Source organism: Chelonoidis abingdonii, chromosome 5, assembly GCF_003597395.2.
Source record: "Chelonoidis abingdonii isolate Lonesome George chromosome 5, CheloAbing_2.0, whole genome shotgun sequence".
NCBI lineage: Eukaryota > Metazoa > Chordata > Testudines > Testudinidae > Chelonoidis > Chelonoidis abingdonii.
This window is the reverse complement of record NC_133773.1, coordinates 61,368,578-61,394,503: the sequence shown is the minus strand read 5'-3', so window position 1 is coordinate 61,394,503 and position 25,926 is coordinate 61,368,578. Positions and strand designations below refer to the sequence as shown.

Genomic DNA, 25,926 nt, shown 5'->3' with positions numbered 1-25,926 from the left:
AGTAATTGTTAAACTGGAAATGAGGAGAAGTGACAGCTCAACACATGCAATGATAGCTTGTAAAATAGCAGCAATTATTCCCCTTAATACCTGACAATTTAAGAATGGACTTGAGGTCTGCACTATCTATAAACATTCCCTTTCCTGACCAATGTCTCCTTTGGATGAAGTCTCAAAGTCTCTAAACAGCATGGAGTGACTTGAAAGCTTAAAAAAGTTCCTCAGCACTAAACTAGCCAAAATCAGCTCTGAAAATAGTCAAATTATACTGGTAAAATCCCCAATAGCCAAAAGAGCCTACAAGTAAAGAAATGAAGCACACGGATTGAATAATGTGATCAAGGTTGCACAGGAAATCTGGATGAGTGAATTTTCTACTCTGAACTAGCAAATACAAGATCGTAGGGTTATCCTCAAATCTTTCCCTCCGTATGAGCTTCCAGCTACATTTGTGTGCAAAGTAGCACATTTGCTCCATTTGTCTCCTTATGCTATACTATGCTGGCAATAGCCAGAAGATCCATCTAGGTGCCACTGTAGCCCTGAGACCTGTCTACCCCTCAAAAGCGGGACGTTTGTTTGAGAGGACTCTTGATCGTACTTAGAACGATAGCACTGATGAGGATTCTAAAGTGTAAACCTGGTTTATTGTCTTGGCTTTTAACAAACTATCCCCTGGTATCTAAAATGGTCTAGATTTTAGAAAAGTTCTTTTCATTCCTCATTTCAGGCAGGACAGTGGTCTCACTGCTTTGTCCAAAGCCTGAGTCCAGTGAGACTGTCTGACTTTTCCAAAGTTAATTCTCCACTAGACTAAGTCAAAGGATGACACTATATCATGGTTTTCAGAACCATTAAATACCTGACAGACTTTCTGCAGCTGCCTCAACCCGATATGGTCCAAATATACCTTATCCCATGTAGGTACACAGAAAGATCCTACATTTCTTGTAAAAATAATTGAAGATGTGCCAGATGACCTCTCAAATATTATAGCCATTGTTCCAGTCCTACATACCAGAACATTTAGGGATTTATTCAATGTGATTGTAAATCAGTCTGGAGGTGATCATTTTTTCCCTAGACCTAGAGTAGTTCAAATGGCATATAACCAAAAGAAGGCTTGGAATGGAGTCCACCAGAAGTCATTTTAGGAACCAGCCTAGGGGATTTCCTTGTATCAATCAAGCTGTTGAATACTTGTCAACATATTCTAAGAGATCAATGTCACCAGAGGTATCAGAGACTAAAGCAAGAAGAGTTCCCTTCCATATTTGCAGCCACTTGTCATTGTTATTTTACATGTTCTTAAAATGTGCCTGTCTCCCCCCAAGCACCAATACAATAGAATACATACAACATTTACAAGACACGATAGACCAAAGGGGAAAAACATATGCTCTAAACTTAGTCTCTTGCATGATACTGCACAACACTTGTAGCACTTCAAGCATGATTCACCTCTGTTCACTGTGGACGTGAAAATCATGTTGGCAATTTGCTAGCAAGAAGTGTGTTTTAACTTTGTTCTGGTTAACTTAGTTTGAATTCGTTTGTCTGGAGAGTTAATGAACTTACAGTGCTGTACTAAAGGCTGCTTTTATTTATTTTTTAATAAGGAAAATTATATGATTCTTCGAACATGATTTGTCACTTCCTGAATTTTCTATTTTCTTTTGAACCAGGTATTCCTCCATTATTGACTATGGTCTAACAAGGGACAAAGGTCAAAAATTTCAAATTTGAGTGCAGAGAGTGAAATTAATGGGAGTAAAGGTCCTCAACATCTCTGAAAATCAGATCACTTATTTAAATACTTAAATGTGGATTTAGGTAGCTAAATTTAGAGTCCCAAGTTTGAACAATTTGGGAGAACATGTAGAGCATCTAGTTTTCAGATCATTTGTTTATTCTCTGGGTGGCACGTGGACTAAACGTAGACAATGTTAACTAAATGACTCAAATAATGAATCTGTGAAGTCTGTAATGGGGACAGGACTTGTCCTTCTAAACATCTTATCTTACTCCACTTTCCTTTTGTCAGTTTTTTTTGAACAGAGTGGTGAGATATTTGCTAAAGAAATTAATACAGCAGCCAACCTTTTCTGTTTTACTGGAGAGCCCTAGTCATTGATGTGTCAGGTACTATATAAAGGCAGAACAGAAAGACTGTCCCTGCCCCAAAGAGCTTACAATCAAACAAGTATCAGACAAGAGACAACAGATGGATACAGGAAGAAAAAGACCCGGGAGTACAAGGAATCAATGAGACCACATTGATCAGCATAATAGGTGGCTGTTGCAGCACACCAACTGCTGTAAGTTTTATAGGCATCACAGCGGAGGAGAGTTTAAAGGAGGGGTGCGAAGGAGGATAATGGAGGTATTTGTAGGCATTTACGGGGAGCTCCTCTCAAGTGGAAAGGGCTGCATGAGAGAAGCACAACGGAGTTTGTTTGAAAATTTAACAAGTGAGCGACGGAGGTTAGCATCATGAACTGATCACAGGAGGGAGTGGATGTTTTGATAATAAATGAGAGAGGGTAGTTTGGGAAAGGCCTTGAAAGTCAAGACAAGCAACTTTATATTTGATGCGATAGAGAAAGGGGAGCCAGGGGAGAGATGCAGATAGAGCGGAGACATGGTCAAAGAAATTGGGTGGGAGAATGATCCTGGCAGCAGCATTCTGAATGGATATGAGGGGGTCAAGATTGCATTTGTCAAGGTCAGAGAAAGGGACGATGCGGTAATTGAGATGTGAAGTGATGGGAGCTGGGATGAGAGTTTTAGCAGTGGATGGATAGAAAAGGCTGCTAGAGAAATTATGCAGAAAGAAACTTCAGGATTTGGATAAAGCCTGGATGTGAGGATCTAGAGAGAGGTTTGAATGAAAGATGACACTCAGGTTGCTGGCCTGAGTGACAAATAGGATGGTGGAGTTGTCCACAAATATTAAGAAAGGAGGTCTGGAGAGAGCTTCAGTTGAGGACTAAGAGGTCTATTTAGCCCTGTTGAGCTTGAACTGGTGAGTAGACATCTATAGGGAGCTGTGGATTCTTTAAGAGGTTACTGGGCTAGTGGATGGGGGGAAGCCATACATGTAATGTATCTTGATTTTTAGTATGGTTTTGACACAATCTGACATGACATGCCCATAAGCAAACTAGGGAAATATGGTCTAGATCAGGGGTGGCCAACCTGAGCCTGAGAAGGAGCCAGAATTTACCAATGTACATTGTCAAAGAGCCACAGTACGACATCAGCAGCCCCCTATCAGCTCCACTCCCACCTCCCGCCCCCTTGCTGCCAGCGCCTCCTGCTCACTGGCAGCCCCGCCGATCAGCCCTTTCCCCCTCCCTCCCCATACCTCACGATCACTGGTTCTTAGCATGCAGGGGGGGAGTCTGGGGGAGGAGCGAAACCATGGCAGGCTCAGGGGAGAGAAGGGATGGAGTGGGGGCAGAGCCAGGGGTTGAGCAGTGAGCATCCTCCGCACATTTGAAAGTTGGCACCTGTAGCGTCAGCCCCCGAGTCGGTGCCTATACAAGGATCCACATATTAACCTCTGAAGAATCGCGTGTGGCTCTGGAGCCACAGGTTGGCCACCCTTATTCTAGAGGAAATTACTATAAGGTGGGAGCACAACCAGTTAAAAGACCATACTCAAAGAGTTATCAGTGGTTTGCTGCCAAACTGGGAGGATGCATCTAGCAGGTTCATTCCTGTTTTCAGTACTGTTCAATAGGTTCATTAATGACTTGGATAATGGAGTGGAGAGTATGCTTATAAAATCTGCAGATGCAACCAAGCTGGGAAGAGTTGCAAGAACTTTGCAGGATAAAATCAGAATTCAAAATAACCCTGACAAATTAGAGAATTGGTCTGAAATCAATCAGATGAAATTCAGTAAAGATAAGTGCAAAGTTCTTCACTTAAGAAGGAAAAATCAATTGCCCAACTATAAAATGGGGAATAACTGGCCAGGTGGTAGTACTGCTGAAAAGGATTGGGGGGTTATAGTGGATCTCAAATTGAATGAGTCAACAATGTGATGCAATTGAGAAAAAGATTGATATCATCCTGGGGTGTATTAACAGGAGTGTTGTATCTAAGACACAGGGAGATAATTGTCATACTCTACTTGATACTGGTGAGGCCTTAACTGAAGTACTAGGTCCAGTTCTTGGGTCATATTTCAGGAAAGATTTGGACAAATGTGCAGAGCAACAAACATGAGAAAAGATTTAGAAAACCTGACGCATGAGGAAAGGTTAAAAAAACAGCATGTTTAGTTTTGGGAAGAGATGATTGGGCGAGTGGGGACCTGATAACTCATCTGGCACGTTTAGGAATGTGATAAAGAGGACTGTGATGAATTGTCTCCATGTCCACTGAAGGTAGAACAAGAAGTAATGTGCTTAATTTGTAGAAAGGGGGATTTAGGTTAGATGTTAGGAAAACTGTTTTAGCTATAAGGGTAGTTAAGCATTGGAATAGGTTTTCAAGGCAGGCTGTGGAATTCCCATGATTGGAGGTTTTTAAGAACAAGTTAGACAACAACCTGTCAGGGATGGTCTAGATTTACTTACTCCTGCCACAGCACAAAAGACTAGATTTGATGACTTCTCAAGGTCCCATCCAGCACTATATTTCTATGATTCTATGTCAGAGACAGACCAAGATTTTAATTTTTGACAGAAAAAGAAATGTCCGCAATAGAGAGGTAAATCTGCGGGTAAGAATACCCAGACGTAAGGTGTAGAGGGAGAAAAGAAGTGAACCAAGGACAAAGTCCTGTGGAGTCCCACAGAAAGTTTGGGGGAGGGGATAATGCAGATCTGTCAAAGGACATGCTGAAGGAGTGATTAGAGAGGTGGGAGGAGAACCAACAGAGGACAGAGTCACTGAAGCCAGTGAAGGACAAGATTTCAATAAGAGCCTGTTCATGGTTGCCAGGTCAAGGAGGATAAAGATCGAGTACTGGTTCTGAGCTTTGGCCAAGAAAAGATAGTTAGAGAGTTGGTGGGAGCAGTTTAAGTGAAACGCAAGGGACGGAAGCTGAATTGCAGAGGGTCTGAGATGGAATTGAAGGAGAGGAACTCTAAACAGCGACTGGAGATAGTACATTTAATGAGCTTATCAATGAAAGGGAGATGGGATGATAGTTGAAGAAGCAAGTAGGGTCAAGGGTTGGGCAGGTTTAAGGAAGGAGAGACTGAAGTATGCTTGTACACCAGAGGAAAATGAGGGATGAGGGTGAGCACAAAGATCAGGAGATGGAGGAAAATGTCTCCAGACTTTTGCTGGCTAGAGAAGGGGGAGTTGAGAATGGAGACAGAAAGAGGAGCAGCAGGCAGAGGGTAGGAACTGACTCTCTTACACTCTTCCCTCCTTTTGTTGAGTATCACTGCCTGGAGAATGTGACACATGCAGCACAAAAACTCTCTTCCTTTCCAGTTTTTAACTGGTGAGGGGATTGGTAAACAGATTCCATCAGTGCTAAATTAGTATATTGGTGCAACATTACATTCAAAACTTTTTTCACTATCAATAGGTCTTCTACGCTTTAATCTGGCTGGTTGAGATTTGTTGGAGTAGCTCTGGCATTGCTGTAAAGGTAGTTGCTTGAGCATACTCATAGCTTACTTGCTTTAATTGTTGCATGAATAAAGGGAATAAATTAGATAAAATTTGACACCTCTACCTGTTGTGCTCTTTGTATAAACTATATTTGTATGCAGTTGAAAATTGATTTGAAAGAATAATTTGTAATAGTTTTGTGTATTTTCTAGAGTTTTAAACATAATTTAAGTTGCAAGGGGCAAAATATTCGTAGGTAGTCTGCCAGAGTGGTAGGTCAGACTCTCCTCAGATGTTTTAATTTGTAGTATCTCATTAGGGTTTCTTTTTGTTTTGCTTTGGTAAATCAGCAATGTAAGTGACTCAAATTCAGTTAAGTGACTGGATTAAAGGAATACTAAGAAGCTGCATAACATTACAAATTTTAAAACAATGTTTGCTATCTAATTTTGTGATTACAAAATGAACAGAACGGTAAACCAAATATTGCTGAAATCTTTAATTTACTTTAGCATGTCTGTGAAAAACAAACTGTAGGCTTTCCGAAAACAGGAATATAGTTACTTGACTCACTGTTTATTCAACATTGAATGGATTTTGTTTAGGGAAAGCATCAATTGCTTAGCTTTCGGCTGATGAGTTTTTAGAAGTACTGGAGAAATGGTTAAATATGTAATGCCTGTGGATGTAAAAAGTCTGCAACATGCAGTTTTTCTCCGGTAGAATCTGTTTCTTTGAGAGATTTACTTCATGGTATTAATGTTTTTAACTGAATAAAGGAACATTACTTTTTCTTGATTAAAATGGTCTCCCAATACAGACAATAAAAAGCTATTGATATTTAGCAAATTTTCTGTATCTTTTATTGAGGTAGGACTTTTTGAAACTTTCTTTTAATGCTAAAATAACACCTGCAAAGAGGCCATTTGTTTGAGACTGATCTTGTTTTCTTAGAAGTCTCGCTTTTCAATATCTATTCTGGGAGTTCAATGGACTAGAGTATTCATCTCTATTCTTTCCTATTTAATGCTACATTTCAGTGCAAAAATCAATCCTATGTCCTCATTCTAGATTGTAAAATACTTACCCGTGATAGTGTCCTGTTCCTCCCTTGTATAGACAGAAAAGTCTGAGAAACTATTTCCTGACTCAAGGCACTGGTTTGCAGATGACTTTCATATAAATTGGACAGGTTCGCTAGCTTGCCAGCTCCAATTGCAGCCCTTCTTGATGTGAAATACAGCAGAAGGTTAATGACAATGGGTTAGAGAGGCTTCAAAAGGTTTTGTATGACCCCAGCATGCTTGGCATTCCTTTCTGCTGCGTAAAGGTTGGGAATTGTCTCCCCATGGTCCAAAGAGCACACTTAGGGCAAGGAACCTAGCTCTGTGGTAGGTTTCTCCTCTGCCCTTGCAGAGAGGAGAAGATTATTATGGCAATAAATCAGGAAGATCATAGGCATATGGAAGAAAACTGAATTCCTTCCTCCATGCTATAGTGTGTGTATGCATTTTCAGAAGGCAAAAGGAGGCAGGTGGAGTATATGTAGTATACCATATCATACATTAACAGTAAAGTTAAAGTTAATGGTTACAATCAGCCAGAGATTCTAAAGCAAGATAGGGGGAAATTAGTATTTATGAAAAAAATTGTTCTGAGGCATTTTATACGTGCTAAATTGCTCTTGTCCTAATATGCGCAGACATGTTACATAAAGATATTTTAAGAAAGTGTGACTGTTCTATTTAAATATGTACAAAATTAATTCTAAGTAGCACTGTGCATTTAATTTTAAAAGGTAGCAGTGTTAATGAACAGCTTAAGTACTTACAGAGAGTAAAGATGTTTACATTTTATTCTCTGTCCTCCTGCAGACTTATGGTGACTATTTGGACATATCACTTTGTCCTCAGTTTCTCTCTGGGGATAACAGTATACTTCCCAGGAGATTAATATTTTATAAAGCCTTGTCTTAAGATAGAAAATGGGGGGAGGGATGATAGCACTGCCTATTCTTAAGGATGCCTCCCACTTCCCATTTACGACTCTATTTTCAGTTGCTTATAACTTTAACAAACTTTAACCATTCAGGTTCAAATTTTCCATAACAGGTGTTTGTCTCAGATTAATGTGTTTTGCAAATGCCAATTTCAACATGCTTTGGAGGATGTACTTGAACTTTGGCAGAGTGGTGGCTTTTTTTTTATCAAGGATGTGCAGTGTGACATCCTCATGAAAATCTCCCAAAATTTGGCCAAGTTATAAGCCTTTCCAAAAATCACAAGTTTGCACATGCTCAGTAGAGACTTCAGAGATTTTAGCAGCTGAAATCTGTATAAAGATCCCATCTTCACTGAGCATCCTTGAGCCTTTCTTAGTTCCCAGTCCTGACCAGACTGCACATGCACCATCCCCACGTAGCGAATGAGCATGCTCCATCCCCTCTCAGATGTTACGTATGATAGGGCTGCACAGGCAGCATCACTACAGAGCATCTGAGCAAAGTTGGACCTCCCCTGTATTGGAACTGTCAGCATGAAGTCTGTTTCTGCTATGCTTTTGGTGACCACCACCCATGCTGGCACCTAGGCAGCATGAAGGAGGAAGATGCCTGATTTGAATTCAGAGCTGAAGAAAGCTGGACTGTGAGGGGAAGCAAAGGAATAGTTTAGGACAAGGAGTCTGATGAGACTGGGACTGGATAAGGGCGAAAAACTGAGAATGCTTAGGCAAGAAGACTGGAAAGGAAGCCTGGTGGGTAGGTTAGGACTGTGAGCTAGCAGGGAGAGTGAGGCAGGGGCTGGTTGATTGGGGAGGCTGATAATCGGATCTAAAGGGTGGTGAGAGGAAGCTGGGAACTATTGGGCAATGAGACTGGGACTAGAACCTGGGGTGGGGAGTTGGAACTGGTTGGACAAGGAACCTGGGACTGGGAGACGGGTCAGGGGAGACTGAGCCTGGGGGCCAGTGAGGAAAATGGTGGAGACACAGATCAAATGGGGAGATGGGGGAGAGAGTCTATTATCTGGACAAGGAGACTTGAGACTAGGAACCAGTTGCAGGGGGTGAGGAGGGATGGGATACAGCTCTAACAAGGAGTTGCAGTGCAGGAAACTGGGATTGGCTAGACAAAGGTACTGGTACAAAGAGCTAGGAAGGGGAAGAAATGGAAAAGGAATCAGAGAGCAGGTAGGAAGAGAGACTGATATTGGATGAGGATCCATAGAGGGAGACTAGGACTGGAAACCAGTGGGTAGAGGGCATGAAAAGAGATCAGATGAGAAGCTGGAAGGAGGTACTGGTACTGGCTGGGCAAGAAGACTGCAACTTGGTGATGGGGAGGAGCTTGTGGTTCCAAGAGTGAGCCAGGAGGGAGACTATGACTGTCTGGGCAAGGAGACTGGGGATGAGAAGCCTGAGGTGTGGAGGATGGGACCGGTGAGGCAAGTAGATTGGGATTGGGACTAAGAACTGAGGTGGGAAAAGAGTCAGAACAGGAATGAGTTGGACGGGACAGGTAAGCGAGTCAGGCTTGACAGGAATGGGCAGAAGGGTCTGTGATCACTAGAGCACACATCCCTGCAGGGCCTGGGTTGGAACCCAAGTTTCCTGAATATCATCATGGCTCTGCTGTCAGGAAACATCTGTGACACTCACCGACAAAGTGTCTCTTTCATCCCCCTTTAGTGCTGATGCATATGGAGGATGACAACATTCTGTTGCTGTCAGTTATTCCATTTGCTTATCTGTCGGAGGTCTGAGTAGTTGAACTGAAAATTGCAACCCTGCTGATGACCCATGTGGGTGTCAATATGATGCGATATGATGGAATTTTTTTTTTCAGTTTGCTTTTTTAAAAACCTAGGAAATTACACACAAAAAACAACATTAAAACATTATTAAGGTTGCAAAGACAAGCATGCATGTTAGGAAATGCCAGACATAGGGTTATCTTAATTTAGCCCCCTTGTGCATATGCATTACAATTAGGTTTGGTGGAATTTGATTTTTCAAATAGTTTTGATGGCTAATATTGATATTTATTTTCACAGTAACACAAAATTATATGGTTAAAGCTTTTTACATTTTTTATCAACTTAAAATTTCACAGGTGTGAAAAATTATGAGGGGGTCAGACAATAATTATTTAGTGACAGTAGACAGATTCAAAAATTTAAAGGTTTATAACCATTCAAACACAAATTGTCAACATCAAAGGTCAATGTATACACAGTAAATATTCTTAAATCAAACTCTGATAAGTTCTCAAGCAGTATTTTTCTTTACCTGTGTATAAATTTATATTATTGATGGAATTTTTTTGTCAGTTTGTGTGGTGAAATCAATGTTTACTGACATTTACTGATAAAAAATACAATTCTTGAAACCTAATTATGGTGCTGTCTTTATATGATCACATTTGCCACAGGACCCTGCTTCACTGCGAGCACAAGATGGGTTGTTAAGTGAAGGAGGCAGTTGTCCGCAGGGCTGCTGCTTTGTTTGCTGCAGAAGATGGAAGGTGTGTAGTAAATGAGGCAGGGGATTGCTATAAAACAAAGGAGGGTCTCACGGTTAAGCTAGTTGAATGCTGTCCTGGAGGATTGGATTCTCTCCTGCCTCTGCCACAGAGTTCCTATGTCATAGGCAGGTCACTTAAATCAAACTTTTTACAGGTAGTCACTAATTGTGTGCGCCTCACTTTTTGAGTGTCCAACTTGATACCCAGGGGTCTGAGTTGCAGAAATGCTGAGCACTCACAAAGGCAACTGAAGTCCGTGGGAATTGTGATTGAATATATAAAATGCTATATAATGCTAAGTAATCTGAAAATCAGGCCCTAGGCATCTTAAATTTAAGGACCCAGAATTAGCAGACACTTTTGACCTTTGTCTCTGTGCCTTAGCAACCTATGTATAAAATGGGGATAATACTGCCCCTTCATCTCACAGGGTGTTAAGAAGATAAATTAGATTATGAAGCACTGAGAGATAGGGATGAGTGCCATGGAGAGACTCATGAGGAAGTTAATAATTCTGACTTCAGATCATGGTTTGAATAGTGTGCAGTTAAATAAGACATGAGGCCACCCACTGAACAATGAGCATAAAACAAAATATTAAATAAGTGCTCATTAAATGAGCACTATCTATCCTGTGAACTGAATGAGGCTGGGATTCTGTGGATAAAAGTAGTATGTGGTCATGTAATCAAATACTTAAAATTCTGGCATTTCCTAACTTTTGTGTGCTTGACTTTGCAATCTTATTAATGTTTTTTTAGTGAAGGGGTTTTTTTATTAATAGTGCAAAAGTTCAGTCTTTGTACCCATTTAATCCTTGGTTGTGCCTCAGCTGAGATTCTTGGCTCAATCTCCAGTCTCTTGTGCTATGAACGCTAACCCCACTGCTCATCCTCTCTACATCCCTAGTATTGAAGAGATTGAGAGAGGAACAATTTTATAAATTTAGGGTTTAATTTGTATTTCCGAACAATCCACATACTTTACTGTATACAGGAACTGTTAGCAAACATTTTAAATGGAGCACTGGTATCTTCTATAGTTGAGGTTGCTGGAGTGTTTCTTATTCTAATCAACTGGAAATAGAAATTAATATTTTTCCAACACATTCATCTTTCAGGCTGCAGTTTGAAGACAGGCCTTATTTCTGCTCAAGCATGATATTTTTTCTTTAAGTCTGAGCAAAAACAGTTGAGCCACTTGTGTTCAAGGAGAAAATATACTTTTTCCCTGTAAATACAAATTCTTGTGACTTTTTGTAAATGAGCTCTGTAACTGAAATATGGATGCAGAAAGCTGTAATTTGGCAGAGAAAGTAATCTTCATTGAGTGTTCTGGTCACAATCAGTGTTGATTTGGCAAAGTTATAAACCTTTGGAGAAAGTCGCACACAGTAAGGTTTAATAGGGGAATCACAGATGCATGTCGTTCCCACTGAAGTCAGAGGAATACAGATGCTTTTATTCAAGGGCAATTTGATCCCAGTTTTTTAACAATGATAATTGTATTTTAAATAAGGATCAGTCAGCAAATTCAGCTGGACACATAAAACATTTCAGAATATATGCAAAGGGTCAGAACCTGGCCCTTGACTCTCTCATCTTTGCAACGCCTTTGAAGGGCAGCCAGGGATTACTCTGACAGAGAGGGACTCCCTGGGTGGTTGATGGCTGTACACAACCCACATCCCCTACCTGTAGCTTGGATGTAGGTTGTGTACAGGAGGGAAGTGCTAAGAGCAGGGCCAGAATGCATTGCACTGTTGTAATCTCAGCTAAAGGACAGTGTGGAATTCTGTCTCCTGCAATTTAGAGCAGAGGGTCATGGGGAAGCAAAGGTGGCACAGAGCCTTTTTCCCTGGAGAGAGATGTCCTACACTGACCATAGGTCACCTAAGCGTGGGAACTGACTCAGGGTTTGTTCCCTGAGTGGAGGAGGACTCAGTTAGCTTTGCCACTGTTGAATAATAAAACAAATTTAAAGTTACAAAAGTCACCAATAGAACTTTAATGCTAATTGTATAGTACCTTAGTGAGAGTGTCACAGGGTCTCTCCATTCAGAAAATGTTCCTACAACCAAAACTGGAATGTTCTTTCTATAGTGTAATGTTTTACTGTAATCTCTGTCCTTCTGGGGATTATATAGCTCTGTGGGTGATTTGTGTAATTCAGTCTAGTCTTTCATTAGAAGTAATAGACAGTCTTAATTACAAGATGCCACATAACAAAATGTTAAAGGTTCTAGAAATGTTGCCAACAGGAAAAGGATCGGACAATGTGAATTTTGATTAATTAAGAGAGCTGGCAGTACTGACTGAGAAATAAGATTTTGTTTCTGCTGGAAACTGTGTAATTTTGGTGTAGAAATTTTTCCATTTGTTGTGAATTGTAATAATTAGGTGGTTTTTTAAAAGTTGTCTTCTGAGATAGAAAACGTTTGCTGATGTTGAGTACATATGAATTGTGAAATATAGATATTTACTTAACTATTTTTTTCTCTTCGGAAGGAAGTTTTAAAAGTGTGTTTGTGGGTAGTCTGCTTCAGTTGTAATATAGTATGCTAGTTGTGTGGAGGGAAGATTGATTAACTAGGCCTCAGAATAATGGGTGTTTCTAGAGAATGGAAACTCACAATTGGTTTTGAAGACTATTGCATGTCAGGCAAAGATGAAAATGGGTATTATCTGTTTGTTCTCTCTCCTGTGCCCTCTCAAACCACCCTAGCAGCGGAAGAGTAGGTGTGTTTCGCCATCCCTTGACCTTACCTGGTGCCACCCGGGGGCTGCTCAAAGATTCATGGATTTGTAGGATTGAGCCAGATATGGGAACTTTGTTGCACAACACCTTGTTCAGTGCCATCACTCATAGTCACTCTGGCTGGCACAACAATCCTTAGTAGACTATGTTTGTATGTATGTTTCCTGTCTTCTTCAAAAAGGAAGGGAACTAGATTGCCAGATACAGTGGTCACCATTAAAACATTTGCATTTGCCAATTCTTAGCTTTCCATATATTTTCCCCATATAATTAGAATAAGTAGTATGACACCCTGTATTTAGACTAAGTAATATCTGTGAAACTAAGTTTCCATTGTGTGATAAAATATGGCAAATGGTGACTCTTTGAGCTAATAGTCATGATTCAAGTAAAGAAATTAACAGGTAAAGCAAGTTTTGTGGGGGAAGGGGGTGTTTTATCAGAGAATCACTGGCAATCATGAGTAGTGGGGGAAAGTAATCATCAGTAATGTACCAGAAGAGAAGAAAATGGAAAAGTAAAATAGAAACACAGAACTTCACTTTAACCTCTAAGAAAACTGCTAATGATTACTTGACTATCTCACCCTGGAGCCCATTTTGTTGAAAAGTACATCCACCTAGGCGATAAGGTCAATCTTGTAATCTTTAGTAAATGGGTAGGGCTTGTCCATGTTGATACATTTTCCCTGTTGTGGCTGAGAATTTACTACTCCCAGAGTGAGTTAGCAGATTTACAGGGAGACGCAAATCCATGGTTTTAAGTGGCTCCACTATGCAATTTTTTAATCCACATAGCAATAATATCCTCTGCTTGTTTCTACCCTGACATTACAGGTGCTAACTTACTTCTCATAAAGCAGCAGAGAATCCTGTGGCACCTTATAGACTAGCAAAACGTCTGTTAGTCTATAAGGTGCCACAAGATTCTCTGTTGCTTTTACAGATCCAGACTAACACGGCTACCCGTCTGATACTTTACTTCTCATAGTTGTTTATTCCTTTAACAGCGATCTTAAATCTTCCATGTACATCCAGCATGTGCCTTTTTTCTTTCTCCTGAGATATTTTAGAGTAGGAGGAGTTAAGTCTGCTGAGACATATGCAACTTTGTTCACATCTGACATATGAAGTCAGCTCAGGACCACTTTGTTTTCATAAAATATACAGCACTGCGGCTTAATGGATAATAGTATAAATGCCAAGATTTAATGGGCAGAGTTTAAGATGATTAGTAAGGCTAGTTTAGTTGGGAGATAGTTGTGTAAGGAATCAAAGTACTTGTTCATTAAAGCCATAGAGAACTACACAGAAATCATAGCTAGATAAGAATGTGTATGTGTTGGGATAGAAGCTATGCCTTCCTCTATGTTTGGGAAGAGCCTAGTACACTTTGAGTCCTATTACAGTCGAAATAATGATACATAAGAAAGCAAAAAAGTTGAAATACCAAATTGATATTTTTGAAGGAGCCCAGATGAAGTCTGTCCTTTTGAGGATATGCACCACTGTCTATACCAGACTAACCTTTGTACTATTTTTGGCTACAAGAACAAAAGGAATTGTTTCCCCTCAATTCAGCTTGGTCTCGGCATTTTCTACTGAGCAGTGGTGTGCCTCATCAGCTCCCATTGTAGCCAATGGGAATTGCAGGTGACTATCTCATAGGTTCATTCCTCAAAGTACACTGCATGTGTTCTTTCAGATGCTCTGCTGAAAAGTTTAATGCCAACCAATCTTGCAGAAGCCAGAATCCACTTCATGCAAGAGTTTTCTTTCCATGCTCCAGAGTTGTTGCCCATGGATCTGGCTCAGAACTAGAAAAGGGCGGCTGGCATATTTTTTTTAGTGGATTTTATTACAATGTTTTTATATTTTTCATTAGGTCACTGCATCAGGCTATGACCACTGTAAGAAAAACATACAAAGGAGAAGGAGATTTAGCATAGAGGGAGCTGGAGATTTGAAAGAGTTCTCCTTAATGTGATATTTAAAAAAACAAACAAACAATTACCTCATTTATTTTTTCCCTCCATCTTGTTAAATATCCCTCTGAAAGGATCAGTCTGTCTTCCCAATGGTGGTTGCCACTGTCACAGTTCAGGGCCACTACACCTATATATCCTTTTAGTGGTTCAGTGAGGGCATCTACTTTCCATTTCCAGCTCCTTTGCTGTTGCCTTTCTAGGTGGAGACCCAAGTATCTCTCCATCTGACAGGAGTATTCCCAGGCTACCCAGTTCTCTGCCTTCAGTATGTATTTTCTAGCAAAAATATTGTGCCAATTTATATCTGCAGAAATGATTTAACACAGAGTTCTTTCTAAGCAAGCCTACTTTATTCTTAAGGTAAAAAGCATTACAGAAAAAACATATTTAAAACCTTAAAAGAACCTACACACATGCTAATAAGTTTACGAGGCATCACCCCACTTAAGGGGTTTTTTTGTGGTTACAAGTTCATCAAAGTCGATTACATTCTTAGTTAGGCCAAGTCTTTCCAATCCTTCCGTAAGAATTGGGGCCCTCCATAGACAAGAGATCCTGTCCGTTTGCTCGATCAAGGGGAAAGGCCTGGGTCAACTTAAAATCCAGGCTTTTATCCAAAAGTTGTAGGGGGTTTCTGTTATGTTTTGGGGTTTAGTTGGTTGTTTTTTTGTCTGTTGATCCTGGAAAATCCACTTTGAATTAATACACATGTATATCTCCCATGGGGGAAGGGTGGCTTCAAAAATGGGTAACAGAGGAAGTTCATTAGCATCCTCTCCTTCCTACTAAAGGTCCATACAATGCTACAAAAACACATACACAATTTCATTTGAATACAATGTACCCTAAAGTTATTAACCCTAATTCAGTAAGTTTTAGCTTAATTCTGTACAATTTATCTTAATTCCATAAGATTTGTTCAGGATATTATCAGTCTGTCATAACCATATCCAGCTTAGTTTGTCCTCTAGAATACTGAAACAGTTTAGGGTCTGCTTAGACCTTTCCTTTTGCTGGGAAACTGCCATTTTGTGAGGATAGTTTCTTCCTTTACTCCCTTTCAAGCGATGACAAGCTCTTTTTGGAGAGCCTCAGCTGAATGTATTTTTGCCAGGCTTAGCATTCTCAGATTGTTCAGCCTACAGCTCAGAGATGCTAATTACCTTCTTTAACCTAGGCTCAAAGAATTCCACTGGGAAAATTCTTTCCTGGGAATACATGGCAAACTTGATTTACTTTGATTTGTAGAATTCCCATTTTGCCACAGACTTCCTGTGACTTTGGGCAAGTCATTTTAATCTCTGCCTCAGTTCCCATCTGTAAAATGAGGATGATGCTTTTCCATTTAATGGGTGTTGAGAGTAAATCAGTGAATACTTGGGAGACACCTAGCTACAGTTTAGGAGCTATATAAATAAATACATAGAAGATGGACAATAACAGGATGCTGTTCTGGCATTGCATGTCTTTTCTGAGGCAGAACTTCTGTGGTACATGGAGCAGGCATGCAGAGCTTAAGGGATACTTTGCTCCTTGACTGGCATCTCTAAACTTTCTTACCGTCTGTATAGCAGGAGGAGCAACAACACAGTTGTTCAGGAGTTTTAGAATCATTCTCATGAGAGGAAGAGGAAGCTAGAAGCTACCTCATCTCTTTCGGCCAGGTGTGTGTGGGGAGGGGAGCGGGCGGGGTGAAAGACTCCCGATTTATCAGATCTCTTCTAACTGATAGGAAAAATGGACATTCCAAGTAGGCTCCAGGGAAAGTTCTCTTTTAAAAATATCAGTGACATCCCCTTGGGTTATCATCCTACTTCTGGTGAGAAGTAAGATTCTCATCTAGGCATTGCCCCTGGATTTTGCACTGCAACTCAAAATGTCTGTAATGCACTTTGGCTAATGGACATCTAATAAACTTTTGATTGTACAGTTCTCCTTAATGGTTATAGAAACCCACATTTCTCACAAACTGGAAAAAATATATTTTGTACATCCTTCCTGTGCCAATGTTGGTGCACAGGATGGAAACCAGTCTCTTGCATTCTTCTGTCATTTGCTGCTGCTTCCTTGAGATTGGCTCTTCTGCCCTCCCTGCTAATGGTTCTTAACATTTTTCTTGGATACCCTCATTTCCTCACAACAGTTGGTTTTCACTTGACAGTTTCGTGTGGGAATCTTTATGTTGTCATTCAGCGTACATGCCCCAAATACATCCAGAGCTTCCTGGAAAGAGCTGGTTGGTGGTATTTCAGATCTCTTTGTTGGTGCTGAAGTCTTTGCAGTCAATGTTCAGAATCTTTCATAGGCACTTATTTTGGAAGGCATCTAGTTTTCAGTCTGTTTTAGTAGATTTCCAACTCTTGCAGCCATATATTATCCCTGAGATTGTTTAAACTGAAAATTCTCAGTTTTGTTCTAGTGCTGTATATCTTTGATTGCCATACTATGTTGAGTTGCCTGTCTTATCGTTAACATCTCATTTCCTCTTAAGGTCTCCTTTGGTTAATATGGTGCTGCCCAGGTAGATGAACTGTTCAACTTTCTTGATATTTTTGCCTTGTAATGTGATATTACTGGGTTTCAGTAATGTTTGATCTAGCGTAATTAATTTTCAGCATCATTTGACTTGCTATTTTTGCCAAGTAGTCTCGCTGTCCGTCTCTTTTGAAGGGTGTCTCTGGATAGCACAATATCATCAGCAAAGTTGCTATACCAGTGTTTGTGTTGGTAATACACTTCATCATTATCTACGGCAATGCCAAACAACAACGGAGATAAAACGCAGCCCTGTTCCATGCCAGCATCCACACTGAACCACTCTGTTGTCTGGTTGTTCACCCTCACAGAACACTTTCCATCTCTGTACATGGCCTTGATAATATTGACAATTTTAACTGGGATTCCATAGGATTGAAAAATATTCCATAATGTATGTAAGTGCAAGCTATCAAATGCCATTGGAAAATAAAAATATTTGATGAAGAAAGGGGAGCTTGCTATTCTATACATTTTTGTATGATGGACCTTTAGTGTAAATATCTGATCTACATGGGATGTCTTGGGCCTGAATCCACCCTTTTCTTCTCAAAGGTTGGCATCCTCTGCCTCTCTCATCCTGTGCAGTATCATACTACAGAAGGGTTTCCCTAGGACAGAAAGTAGTATAGCTCCTCTCTAGTTGTTACTGTCAGTAAGATCACCCTTTATCTTATAATGATTCCATGTTTCCACTGGTCAGGTGAGGTCTCTTCTTCCCAAACTTTTTTGACCAGCTGTATCAATTTTGTTAGGATGATTGTATCAAGTAAATGTAAAACAAAAAACATTGTTTGGAAAATTGTGTGTGAAATATTCAAAGCTTTCCTTAAGATTTTTCTAAGTGTGTGAGAGAGAAACCATCAAACAGTTTGTGTGTGGACACCAGAAGCAGAAGTTAGAAGCTTTTTAATGTTTGAGGGGTTTCGTATAACCTTCAACTAATTTTAAAAATAGGGAGATTTTTCTGGGAAGAGGATGCACAGAATATTAAAGGTGCACTGGGAGGACTGCCTTCCAAGGAAAACCTGGACATACTCTTGAATTTTACAGATTAGCCACAACAGTAATAAATATTTTAATCTGTATTACATAATTTTCAATTTTAAAAGTTGCAAGTGTTAAATTTGCCAAACCAGTTTATTGTGTATTTAAGAGAATATTTCAAATATCTTTTTGGCAAATAATATATTTCTAATTATTTTAAAATTAACTGCGCTTTTTAAATACTAGTTTGTGTTCACTGAAAGCAGTAATGTAAAAGTCCAGTTAACTGGCTGAGGGCTACACTATAATTGTAGTTAGTGGCAATGAGCTTTCTTGCTTCAGCTGGAAAAATCTGAAGCATGCTGCACTTTCAAATATAAAAAAATGGTTTGATAACATTCCACCAGCTTCCAAAGCTACTTTAAAAAATGCATTTTATTTTTCAAAGAAAAGATGAAGACAAGTTTGAGGAGGCAAATATTGGTGTGGGGGCTATTTAATTTCCTGTTCAAGTCCTTCCTGTACTCTGTGCTTACAGGCTCCCCGGAGCTGAGCACCATATAATTGATGTGCAGCCTGCATTGCTGAAGGTTGGACTGCACCATTCCGTGAACGAGGGAAGATGTAATCTGATCCTCTGCTGCTAAGGGAGGAATCTGTTAAGTCAAGGCTTTGACAGGGCATAGTCTCCTCCAATAATCTTCCCCCTCTCTCATTATTCCCTCAAGTTCTACTCCAGCAAGCTGCATGTATGTATGTGCCCTGAGAAGCGGTTTGATACTGAGCTTCATTTGCCTTTACAGTGGAGTTTTGTTGCTGGTTCTGCTGCCTAATCTTCCTTTTCTGACGTGCCCGAGCATGTCCACATTAGAGTCTGTGACATACCTACCTGAAAAAGGTTTATATTGTCAGAGACTACCAAGCAGTCGGACACTCGGGGGCACAGAATCACTGAAGGGGAAAAATACAGAAAACATGGGTTTTTACGGCACTTTAAAAATGATTTTTTACAAAGTAAGTAATCTGTTTTTTCTTGTTTGAGCGTGTGTGTGTGTGTGTCTGTGTTAAGGGAGAAAAAAATCTGTATCATTAGAGATGGCTGCAGTATCTTCTCTTTTTGGTGGGTGGCTGGATGCCTGGCATTCTATTCTACGCGGTGAATGTGGTGAATGAAGGCAAATAATTAAATGGCTAAATGAGATGCAAAAAGCTTTTATTTTAGGAATCTGAATAAGAAGTGAAATGTTGATCTGAGAATTCACTTTCAAATAAACTGCTTGACTTGCAAAATGCAGCTCATCTATACATTACCCTGAAAGCACTTTATGGATAACTGTTCTTTAGTAAATCTTATTTCTGTACCTTACCATTTCTCTCAGGCTTATTTTATTTTAATTTTGCTGTGAATGTACAAAAAGGTGCAAGTAATGGTGTTGATATTTACATGTAATGCAGTGAGCTATGGAAGACTTTGATACCACTCTGTATTTCTGGTTATGATGCAGAATACAGTTTCATATTTTGACTGCAAGATCAGTTATTTCAGTAAATCAACACTGTCTAAAGGACTCTATACTTATATTAACAGAGAATTATTTCACAAGGATGTTTGCTCAGGTATTTCTCATACAAGTTTTCAGTCGCATAAAAATCATCTTGAAGACTAAAATTTATTGCTAGAACAGTCTTCTGGAAACAAAAGTTGTATCTTATATGGTAAATGCAGTTGTGTCAATGAATTTACTTGGCATCCTGTGAAGTGCTGAAAGCACCTATATGTCACTAAGCTGATAAGAACAGATGAAAAAGTTTCTTAAAATAATTGAGAAAACAGGAAATTGGAGATGTCATTAAATATAGGACTGCATGTTGATTTGAATATTTTCTATGCTCTTGTAAAAGAATAAATGTATATATCTGTTTATACTGGTGCTGGTATTATATTACTTATACCTAACAATTTCTGCTTTTGAAAAAGTAAATCTCTTCTTTTGAGAGAGGGAACTAGAAGATAAATATAAGCATTGGTGTGAGGATATTCTCCCAGGAAAATCAGTTTAATTTTTAACTGAGATTAAAAACTTCCTATAACATTAAAATACTTCGTTAAGATTCCTACTATAAGATTTCTCTAGTATGCTATTATACTAAAACAAATTAGATTTATGCCTCCAGTGGTTTTGCTGTCTGCTCCTGTACAATGATAAAAGATGGTCTCCATTATTCTCAGTGTTGCTTAGAACAATTTGGGGGGCAGTGGGGGAGGGTGGGGAGGGTTGGTTCTTGTATTTGGGATTTGTTATGTGGTTTTTTTCGTTTGATGTTCTGTTTAATTTTTTTTTTATGGTGACATGGTTATTGTGTCCCATGTGAGGCATGGGCAAGAAAACAAGGTTTAGCTATAAGGCAAGCTGTTTTTCTTTTTTAATGAGTATGTATAACCTTTGTAGTCCTTTCTCTTAATTACTAATGGAACAAAATACAAAAGCTTTATTGAATGTTTATTAAATGACATGTAAATATCTGAGTATTTTGAAGGAAAATGTTTCTAATGTAAACATTTTTTATAGCTGCAGAGAATCCAGTTCATTTTAGAAAGGAAGACTGATACAATAAATGGTTGAATCCAAGCATAAAGATGAACATTTTAAAAAACAGAGAACCACTTAGCATTATATATCCAAGATATCAATTTAAAACCATTCATTTTAACAGATTAAATTAGAGAAGCTAAAAACCCTCACAAATATTTAAGGTCCAAATTGATACACAGGTCATTTATACATTCTGCAGCCAATAGCTGTTGTTGCTCTACTGATGGCTAAAATGTTTTCCCTACAATAAAAACATATCTTTTTCTGGCATAAAATGACTTCTTAGTTGAGTCCAAAAATCTGTGGTTGAAGATTACCAGCATATGCAGCAAGTAATCCTTATTTGTTTGGCTGGAGGAACATGCTTTTCACTGGTTTCCATCTCTTTGGTAATTTTTGCAGACTTGCTTCTCCTTTTAACGGCTGCCCTGCTCATTATTTGTTTTTTGATCATATCTAATTGTGGGTGACATTCTAGACTAGATTTTATTCTTTCATTCTACTCCTTTTGTAAAAATGTCAGTGGCCTCTTGAAGTCATTTCATTTAAGTCAATGTTGTTTCATAAATGTTTGAAATATTAAATTAAAAATGTTAAGATGAATCATTTTTAAGTATTTGAAATTTTTTTGTCTTAATGCCTAAAATATACATTTGGTCTACAATGCACAGAGACGATCCAAAATGTAACCCACTTCTCACTTTCAGACTTTACAGTTATAATAGCTATGAAAGTGAAGTAATAGGGATGGAATTCTTTCCAGAGACTTCACAAAGATCAGTTTTTTAAATAAACCTTTAGATAGTTACATCCAAATATAAAGTAAGACAGTAGTTTTAAGTATCTGTAGTCCACAAAGTAGCAGTGTTATAACATTTTAGTCATAAAATAGATACTTATTCATTAAAACTATATCACATTTTGTTACTTCTAGCTGTAAACTAGAACATTATTTTAAATTATTTTATTAATGGAGGTTTCGTATGAAAATTCAGAATTAAAATAAAAGGAAAAATGTGTTCATTTTAGATATTACAGACATGATTTATGCTGGTCGTACAACTAAATCTTTGGGGTTTTTTTTCCCCTCCCCACCTTGCAGATGAAGAGAAAGTTGGACCATGGCTCCGAGGTCCGTTCTTTCTCTCTGGGAAAGAAACCCTGCAAAGTCTCAGAATACACGAGGTAATTAAATGTAATAACAGATGACCTGGTCATGCTTCTTATGTGTACATCCTGTCTTTCCAGCTGCTCAACTTGAATCATAGCTCATCTTAAATGTTAACACTACAGAAGAGAACTGGTGGTATTATCCCTATTAGCATGTAGTTCAGGTGGTTAAAATTATGGAAACTGAAGTTGAGTTTTAATAGAGTAGCCAAAGTTGTATTTCTTCTTTTGAGGTTTGCTTTCAATTTCCAATATGTTGCCCATCTCCAAAGAGCTTTCTACAAGGCAGAAGCATCCCTCAAAATGAAGTGTGAAATCAATACAGTTTTAAAAGGGACTTAATAGTAAGAACTTGTAAAAAGAAAGACTTTTACAAAATATGATCAAATGTATCAATTAACGCAAGTGAAATACTTGAGTGGAAAATTATGTAGACAGAACTGATGAACGTATGATCCTAAGCAAATTACAGAAAAATGCTTGCTACCTACACTATGGTATTATTGAGTCCCTGTTCTTCTCCCTTACTCATGTTGATTAGTATGTTAGTGCACAAGTCGTTCCGTTTATTTCAGTGAGACTCCTTGCAGAGTAAGATAATAATCAGCATGAGTAAGGGAGCAAAATAGGGCAATTTCTGAATTAGCAAGTATATTTTATTTGCGAAAGATCAGATCTTAAATGTTCTATATGCATACATTACAGTATGCTCAGTGCTTACTGTAGTTGCCATAACAACTAGATATAATTGTTCACTGATGTCCTTCTGCATGCCATCATTTTGGCATTTGCATCATTGTAAAACTTTTCCTGCTACTTTCCACTTAAAACTGGCTTAGGAAGTCAGTTCTTGAATATGTCACTGTGGATGTATCTTAAAAGTGTAAATTAAGTTTTATACATCTCCTCTTCTTTTAAGAGGGTTATTGCACAAATGAAAAGTTCAGAAAATGTGGGAAAGTATGTTCTGTGTTTGGTCTTTGATTTTGTAAATGGCAACATTAAAGAACAGACCTTATCTTGTTAGTGAGCAAATACAACCATTCTGACTTCCAGATCTCTCTAGCTGGTATATTATTTTTTCAATTGTTCTAGTTTTCTGAACTCATTCTGCCAAAAACCTGCCTCTTTCTGTAACAGTTCCTCACATGACACAGTCCTTGGTGTCCACAAAAAAAAGACAATTCAGTAAAGCATACTGTTTGTCAAAATATATGTACTTGTTTTCAGAGGAACTGTTACTTGTCCAGCTTCCTAGAACATGTGACTGTTTTAATAGAATGAAAACAAACATTCAGAAAGTTCTAAACACAAAAAGAATAAAGTATGAACAAAGATCATGTTTAATGTGATTGCAAAGGGAAAAGATTTTGCTTTTAGTTTCTGTTGTGGATTATTGCAGTTCTAACCAAAAAGTCCAATGTAGCAGAGAAAGACGTTTAAATAAAGGTATAACATCTCCTATATTAAAATAAATAGCCACCAAGCATTTTATTTACGTAAAATATGTATTTTAATACCTCTAGCCTAAAGATAGCATTTATGTTTCATGTTGTTTATAATAAGAGTCTAATTTTCTAACCCATTTTATCACCAACATTGAAAAGCTAGCCTCTGTAGAGACTTACCTTCTAGAAAAGTTGACCATATTAAGTCCTATTGATGATAGTGAGAAGATGTGAAAATGGTGTCTCTCAGAAACAGAGATAGCCTTTGCTTGTTCACCCACACCAAGGGTAGAATTCAGCTCCTGTGCACAGGACCACTACAAGTCATATGCACCAGTTAAATCCCACATAAGCTTCATTCACAATCTTATTTTTGAACTGAAGTGTTGGATTGGCTTTTTGCTGGCCCTCTGCACAGTGGTGAACAGAATTAGAAAAGTCATTGATTTTAAAAATATTATGGATTAACTTAAAAGTCTGACTTTTCTAAGTCTTCTTTCCATTGGAATTCAGAAGGTTGAGTTTATATACAGGAAAAAAACCTTTTTCATAAATAATATAGGACAATCTTATGACTTGATATTTTGAGTCGCTTGATCACATTATATTTAATATTGTTTAGGTAAAATGATTTAATTCTTGCATCTCAATGTTTCTGTGTGTTTTCCTTGTTGTTAGAAGGAAAGACTCACAGGTCTGATGAACCTGAGGTTTGTTTGCACCCATAAAAAAAACCATTGGGTTATTTGCATTAGCTGAATGTCCTTAAAAGATGACAATGTTCTGTGAAACAAAGTGCTTCATATTAGCTTTTGTTTACATTAGAACTTACTGAAATATCAAGTAAAGAAATAAACCTATTCTTATCAGTCTTTAAACTTCATCAGTTCAAGCAAATTTTTGGTACATGCTGGGGAAAAAATAAAACAATAAAATAAAACAAAATTAGAGTTAAAATAAATGTTAGTTATAAATAAATCTGTATTGCATCAGTTTACAGCAATGCTCTGTCCAGTGAAATTGTGAAGAGCAAATCAGCTAAAGGACTAGATTTACTGCAAAATATTAAATACATTAAAGCAAAATATTTAGGAATCTCCTGTGTATTTGAATTCTGCATCTTCTGCAATAGTTTGTACAGATAATTATGTTTTAAATAGGTGATCCAAGATAACGTAAGTAGGGACTATATCAGTGACATACATCATGTAAAATGCTTCATTTACAAGATAAGGTGAGAGAAAATTGAAAGCTGGGCAACATTACTGGGGTAGACTTCTCTAGGAGTTTAGACCACTCACATGGGATGGAGTTCAGGAAAGAAGGGGGAAAAAAAGACACCTCAGGCAGAAACATATATTCCTGTGTCTGATCTTTTAAATATGTGAGTGAGAAAATTGTGTGTAGATGGGGCAAAACTACTGCCTCCTAGCTCCCCCTCCCTCCAAAATTGTGAGGCTGGTGTTAATCCATCAATATGCAAACTTTTAAAATACAGTAAAATATACTGAAGTTAAACTATTCTGTTATCATTATACAATATTAATAGCCTGTTGCTAACAAAACGTATCAGGGACTTAGGTAATGGATTATTTCATTGTTTGACAATGAGGTAGCAACATGTTTTACCATTACAGTTGAGACCTGTGACCTCCTGCTTTCCACATCACCAGAGATCAGGCACACAGGAAACATGACACACTTGGTCTTCCTTGAGTGAAAAGGATATATTTTTACTGCATCTCTTACGTAAGCACTCCCTTCTGGCCAGTTGATGGAGTGGTATTCATTTGGCCTTCAGTGGATGCTACTCATTTTTTTCCTGGCAGGAAGATGAACACTAGAATGATAGAAACAGCTGTATTGATGAGAGTGAGGTTGCTGACTCCTTGAATGACAAAGTTCAAACTGTTGTTGCCTGGGTAATTTCACATAAAAATCAAAACATTATTTTATATTAATTCTCATTTGTAACTGCTGTACTAAAGCATTTTAAGTATATAAACATTTTATTTTTCATAATGCAATAATTTCTGTGACTTTCACTTATTTGTATCATAGCACTACTGGGCTTGTGCCATGTTCAGCTACACCTACTACTTTTGGGGACCTGAGAGCAGCCAATGGCCAAGGACAACAACGGCGCCGGATTACATCTGTCCAGCCACCTACAGGACTTCAAGAATGGCTGAAAATGTTTCAGGTAACCAGCAACTAGAGCATGACACTAAATAACATCTGGAATGGTTCACCTTCATGATTTAAGAAAAAACAGCCAACTTAATGTACCCCCAAAGTGTCTGTCATTGATTCCATGTGTCTTGACAAAATAAATGAGCACCAACT

General features: G+C 38.4%; 1 protein-coding gene across 6 annotated transcripts in view; it reads left to right on the top strand.

Annotated features, from left to right (window-relative positions):
* The window catches only part of FBXW7 (F-box and WD repeat domain containing 7), a 278,287-nt gene that overhangs the window by 210,313 nt on the left and 42,048 nt on the right, over window positions 1–25,926 (top strand). For 4 of the 6 annotated variants that reach the window (XM_032771269.2, XM_075066325.1, XM_075066326.1 and 1 more), the window contains 2 exons: window positions 22,065–22,147; window positions 25,642–25,783. In XM_032771269.2, coding sequence (XP_032627160.1) covers window positions 22,065–22,147; window positions 25,642–25,783 — 225 coding nt within the window. Of the gene's footprint in view, window positions 1–18,937; window positions 19,383–22,064; window positions 22,148–25,641; window positions 25,784–25,926 lie in introns of those variants that run through there. The other 2 variants (XM_032771273.2, XM_032771272.2) reach the window with 1 other exon arrangement.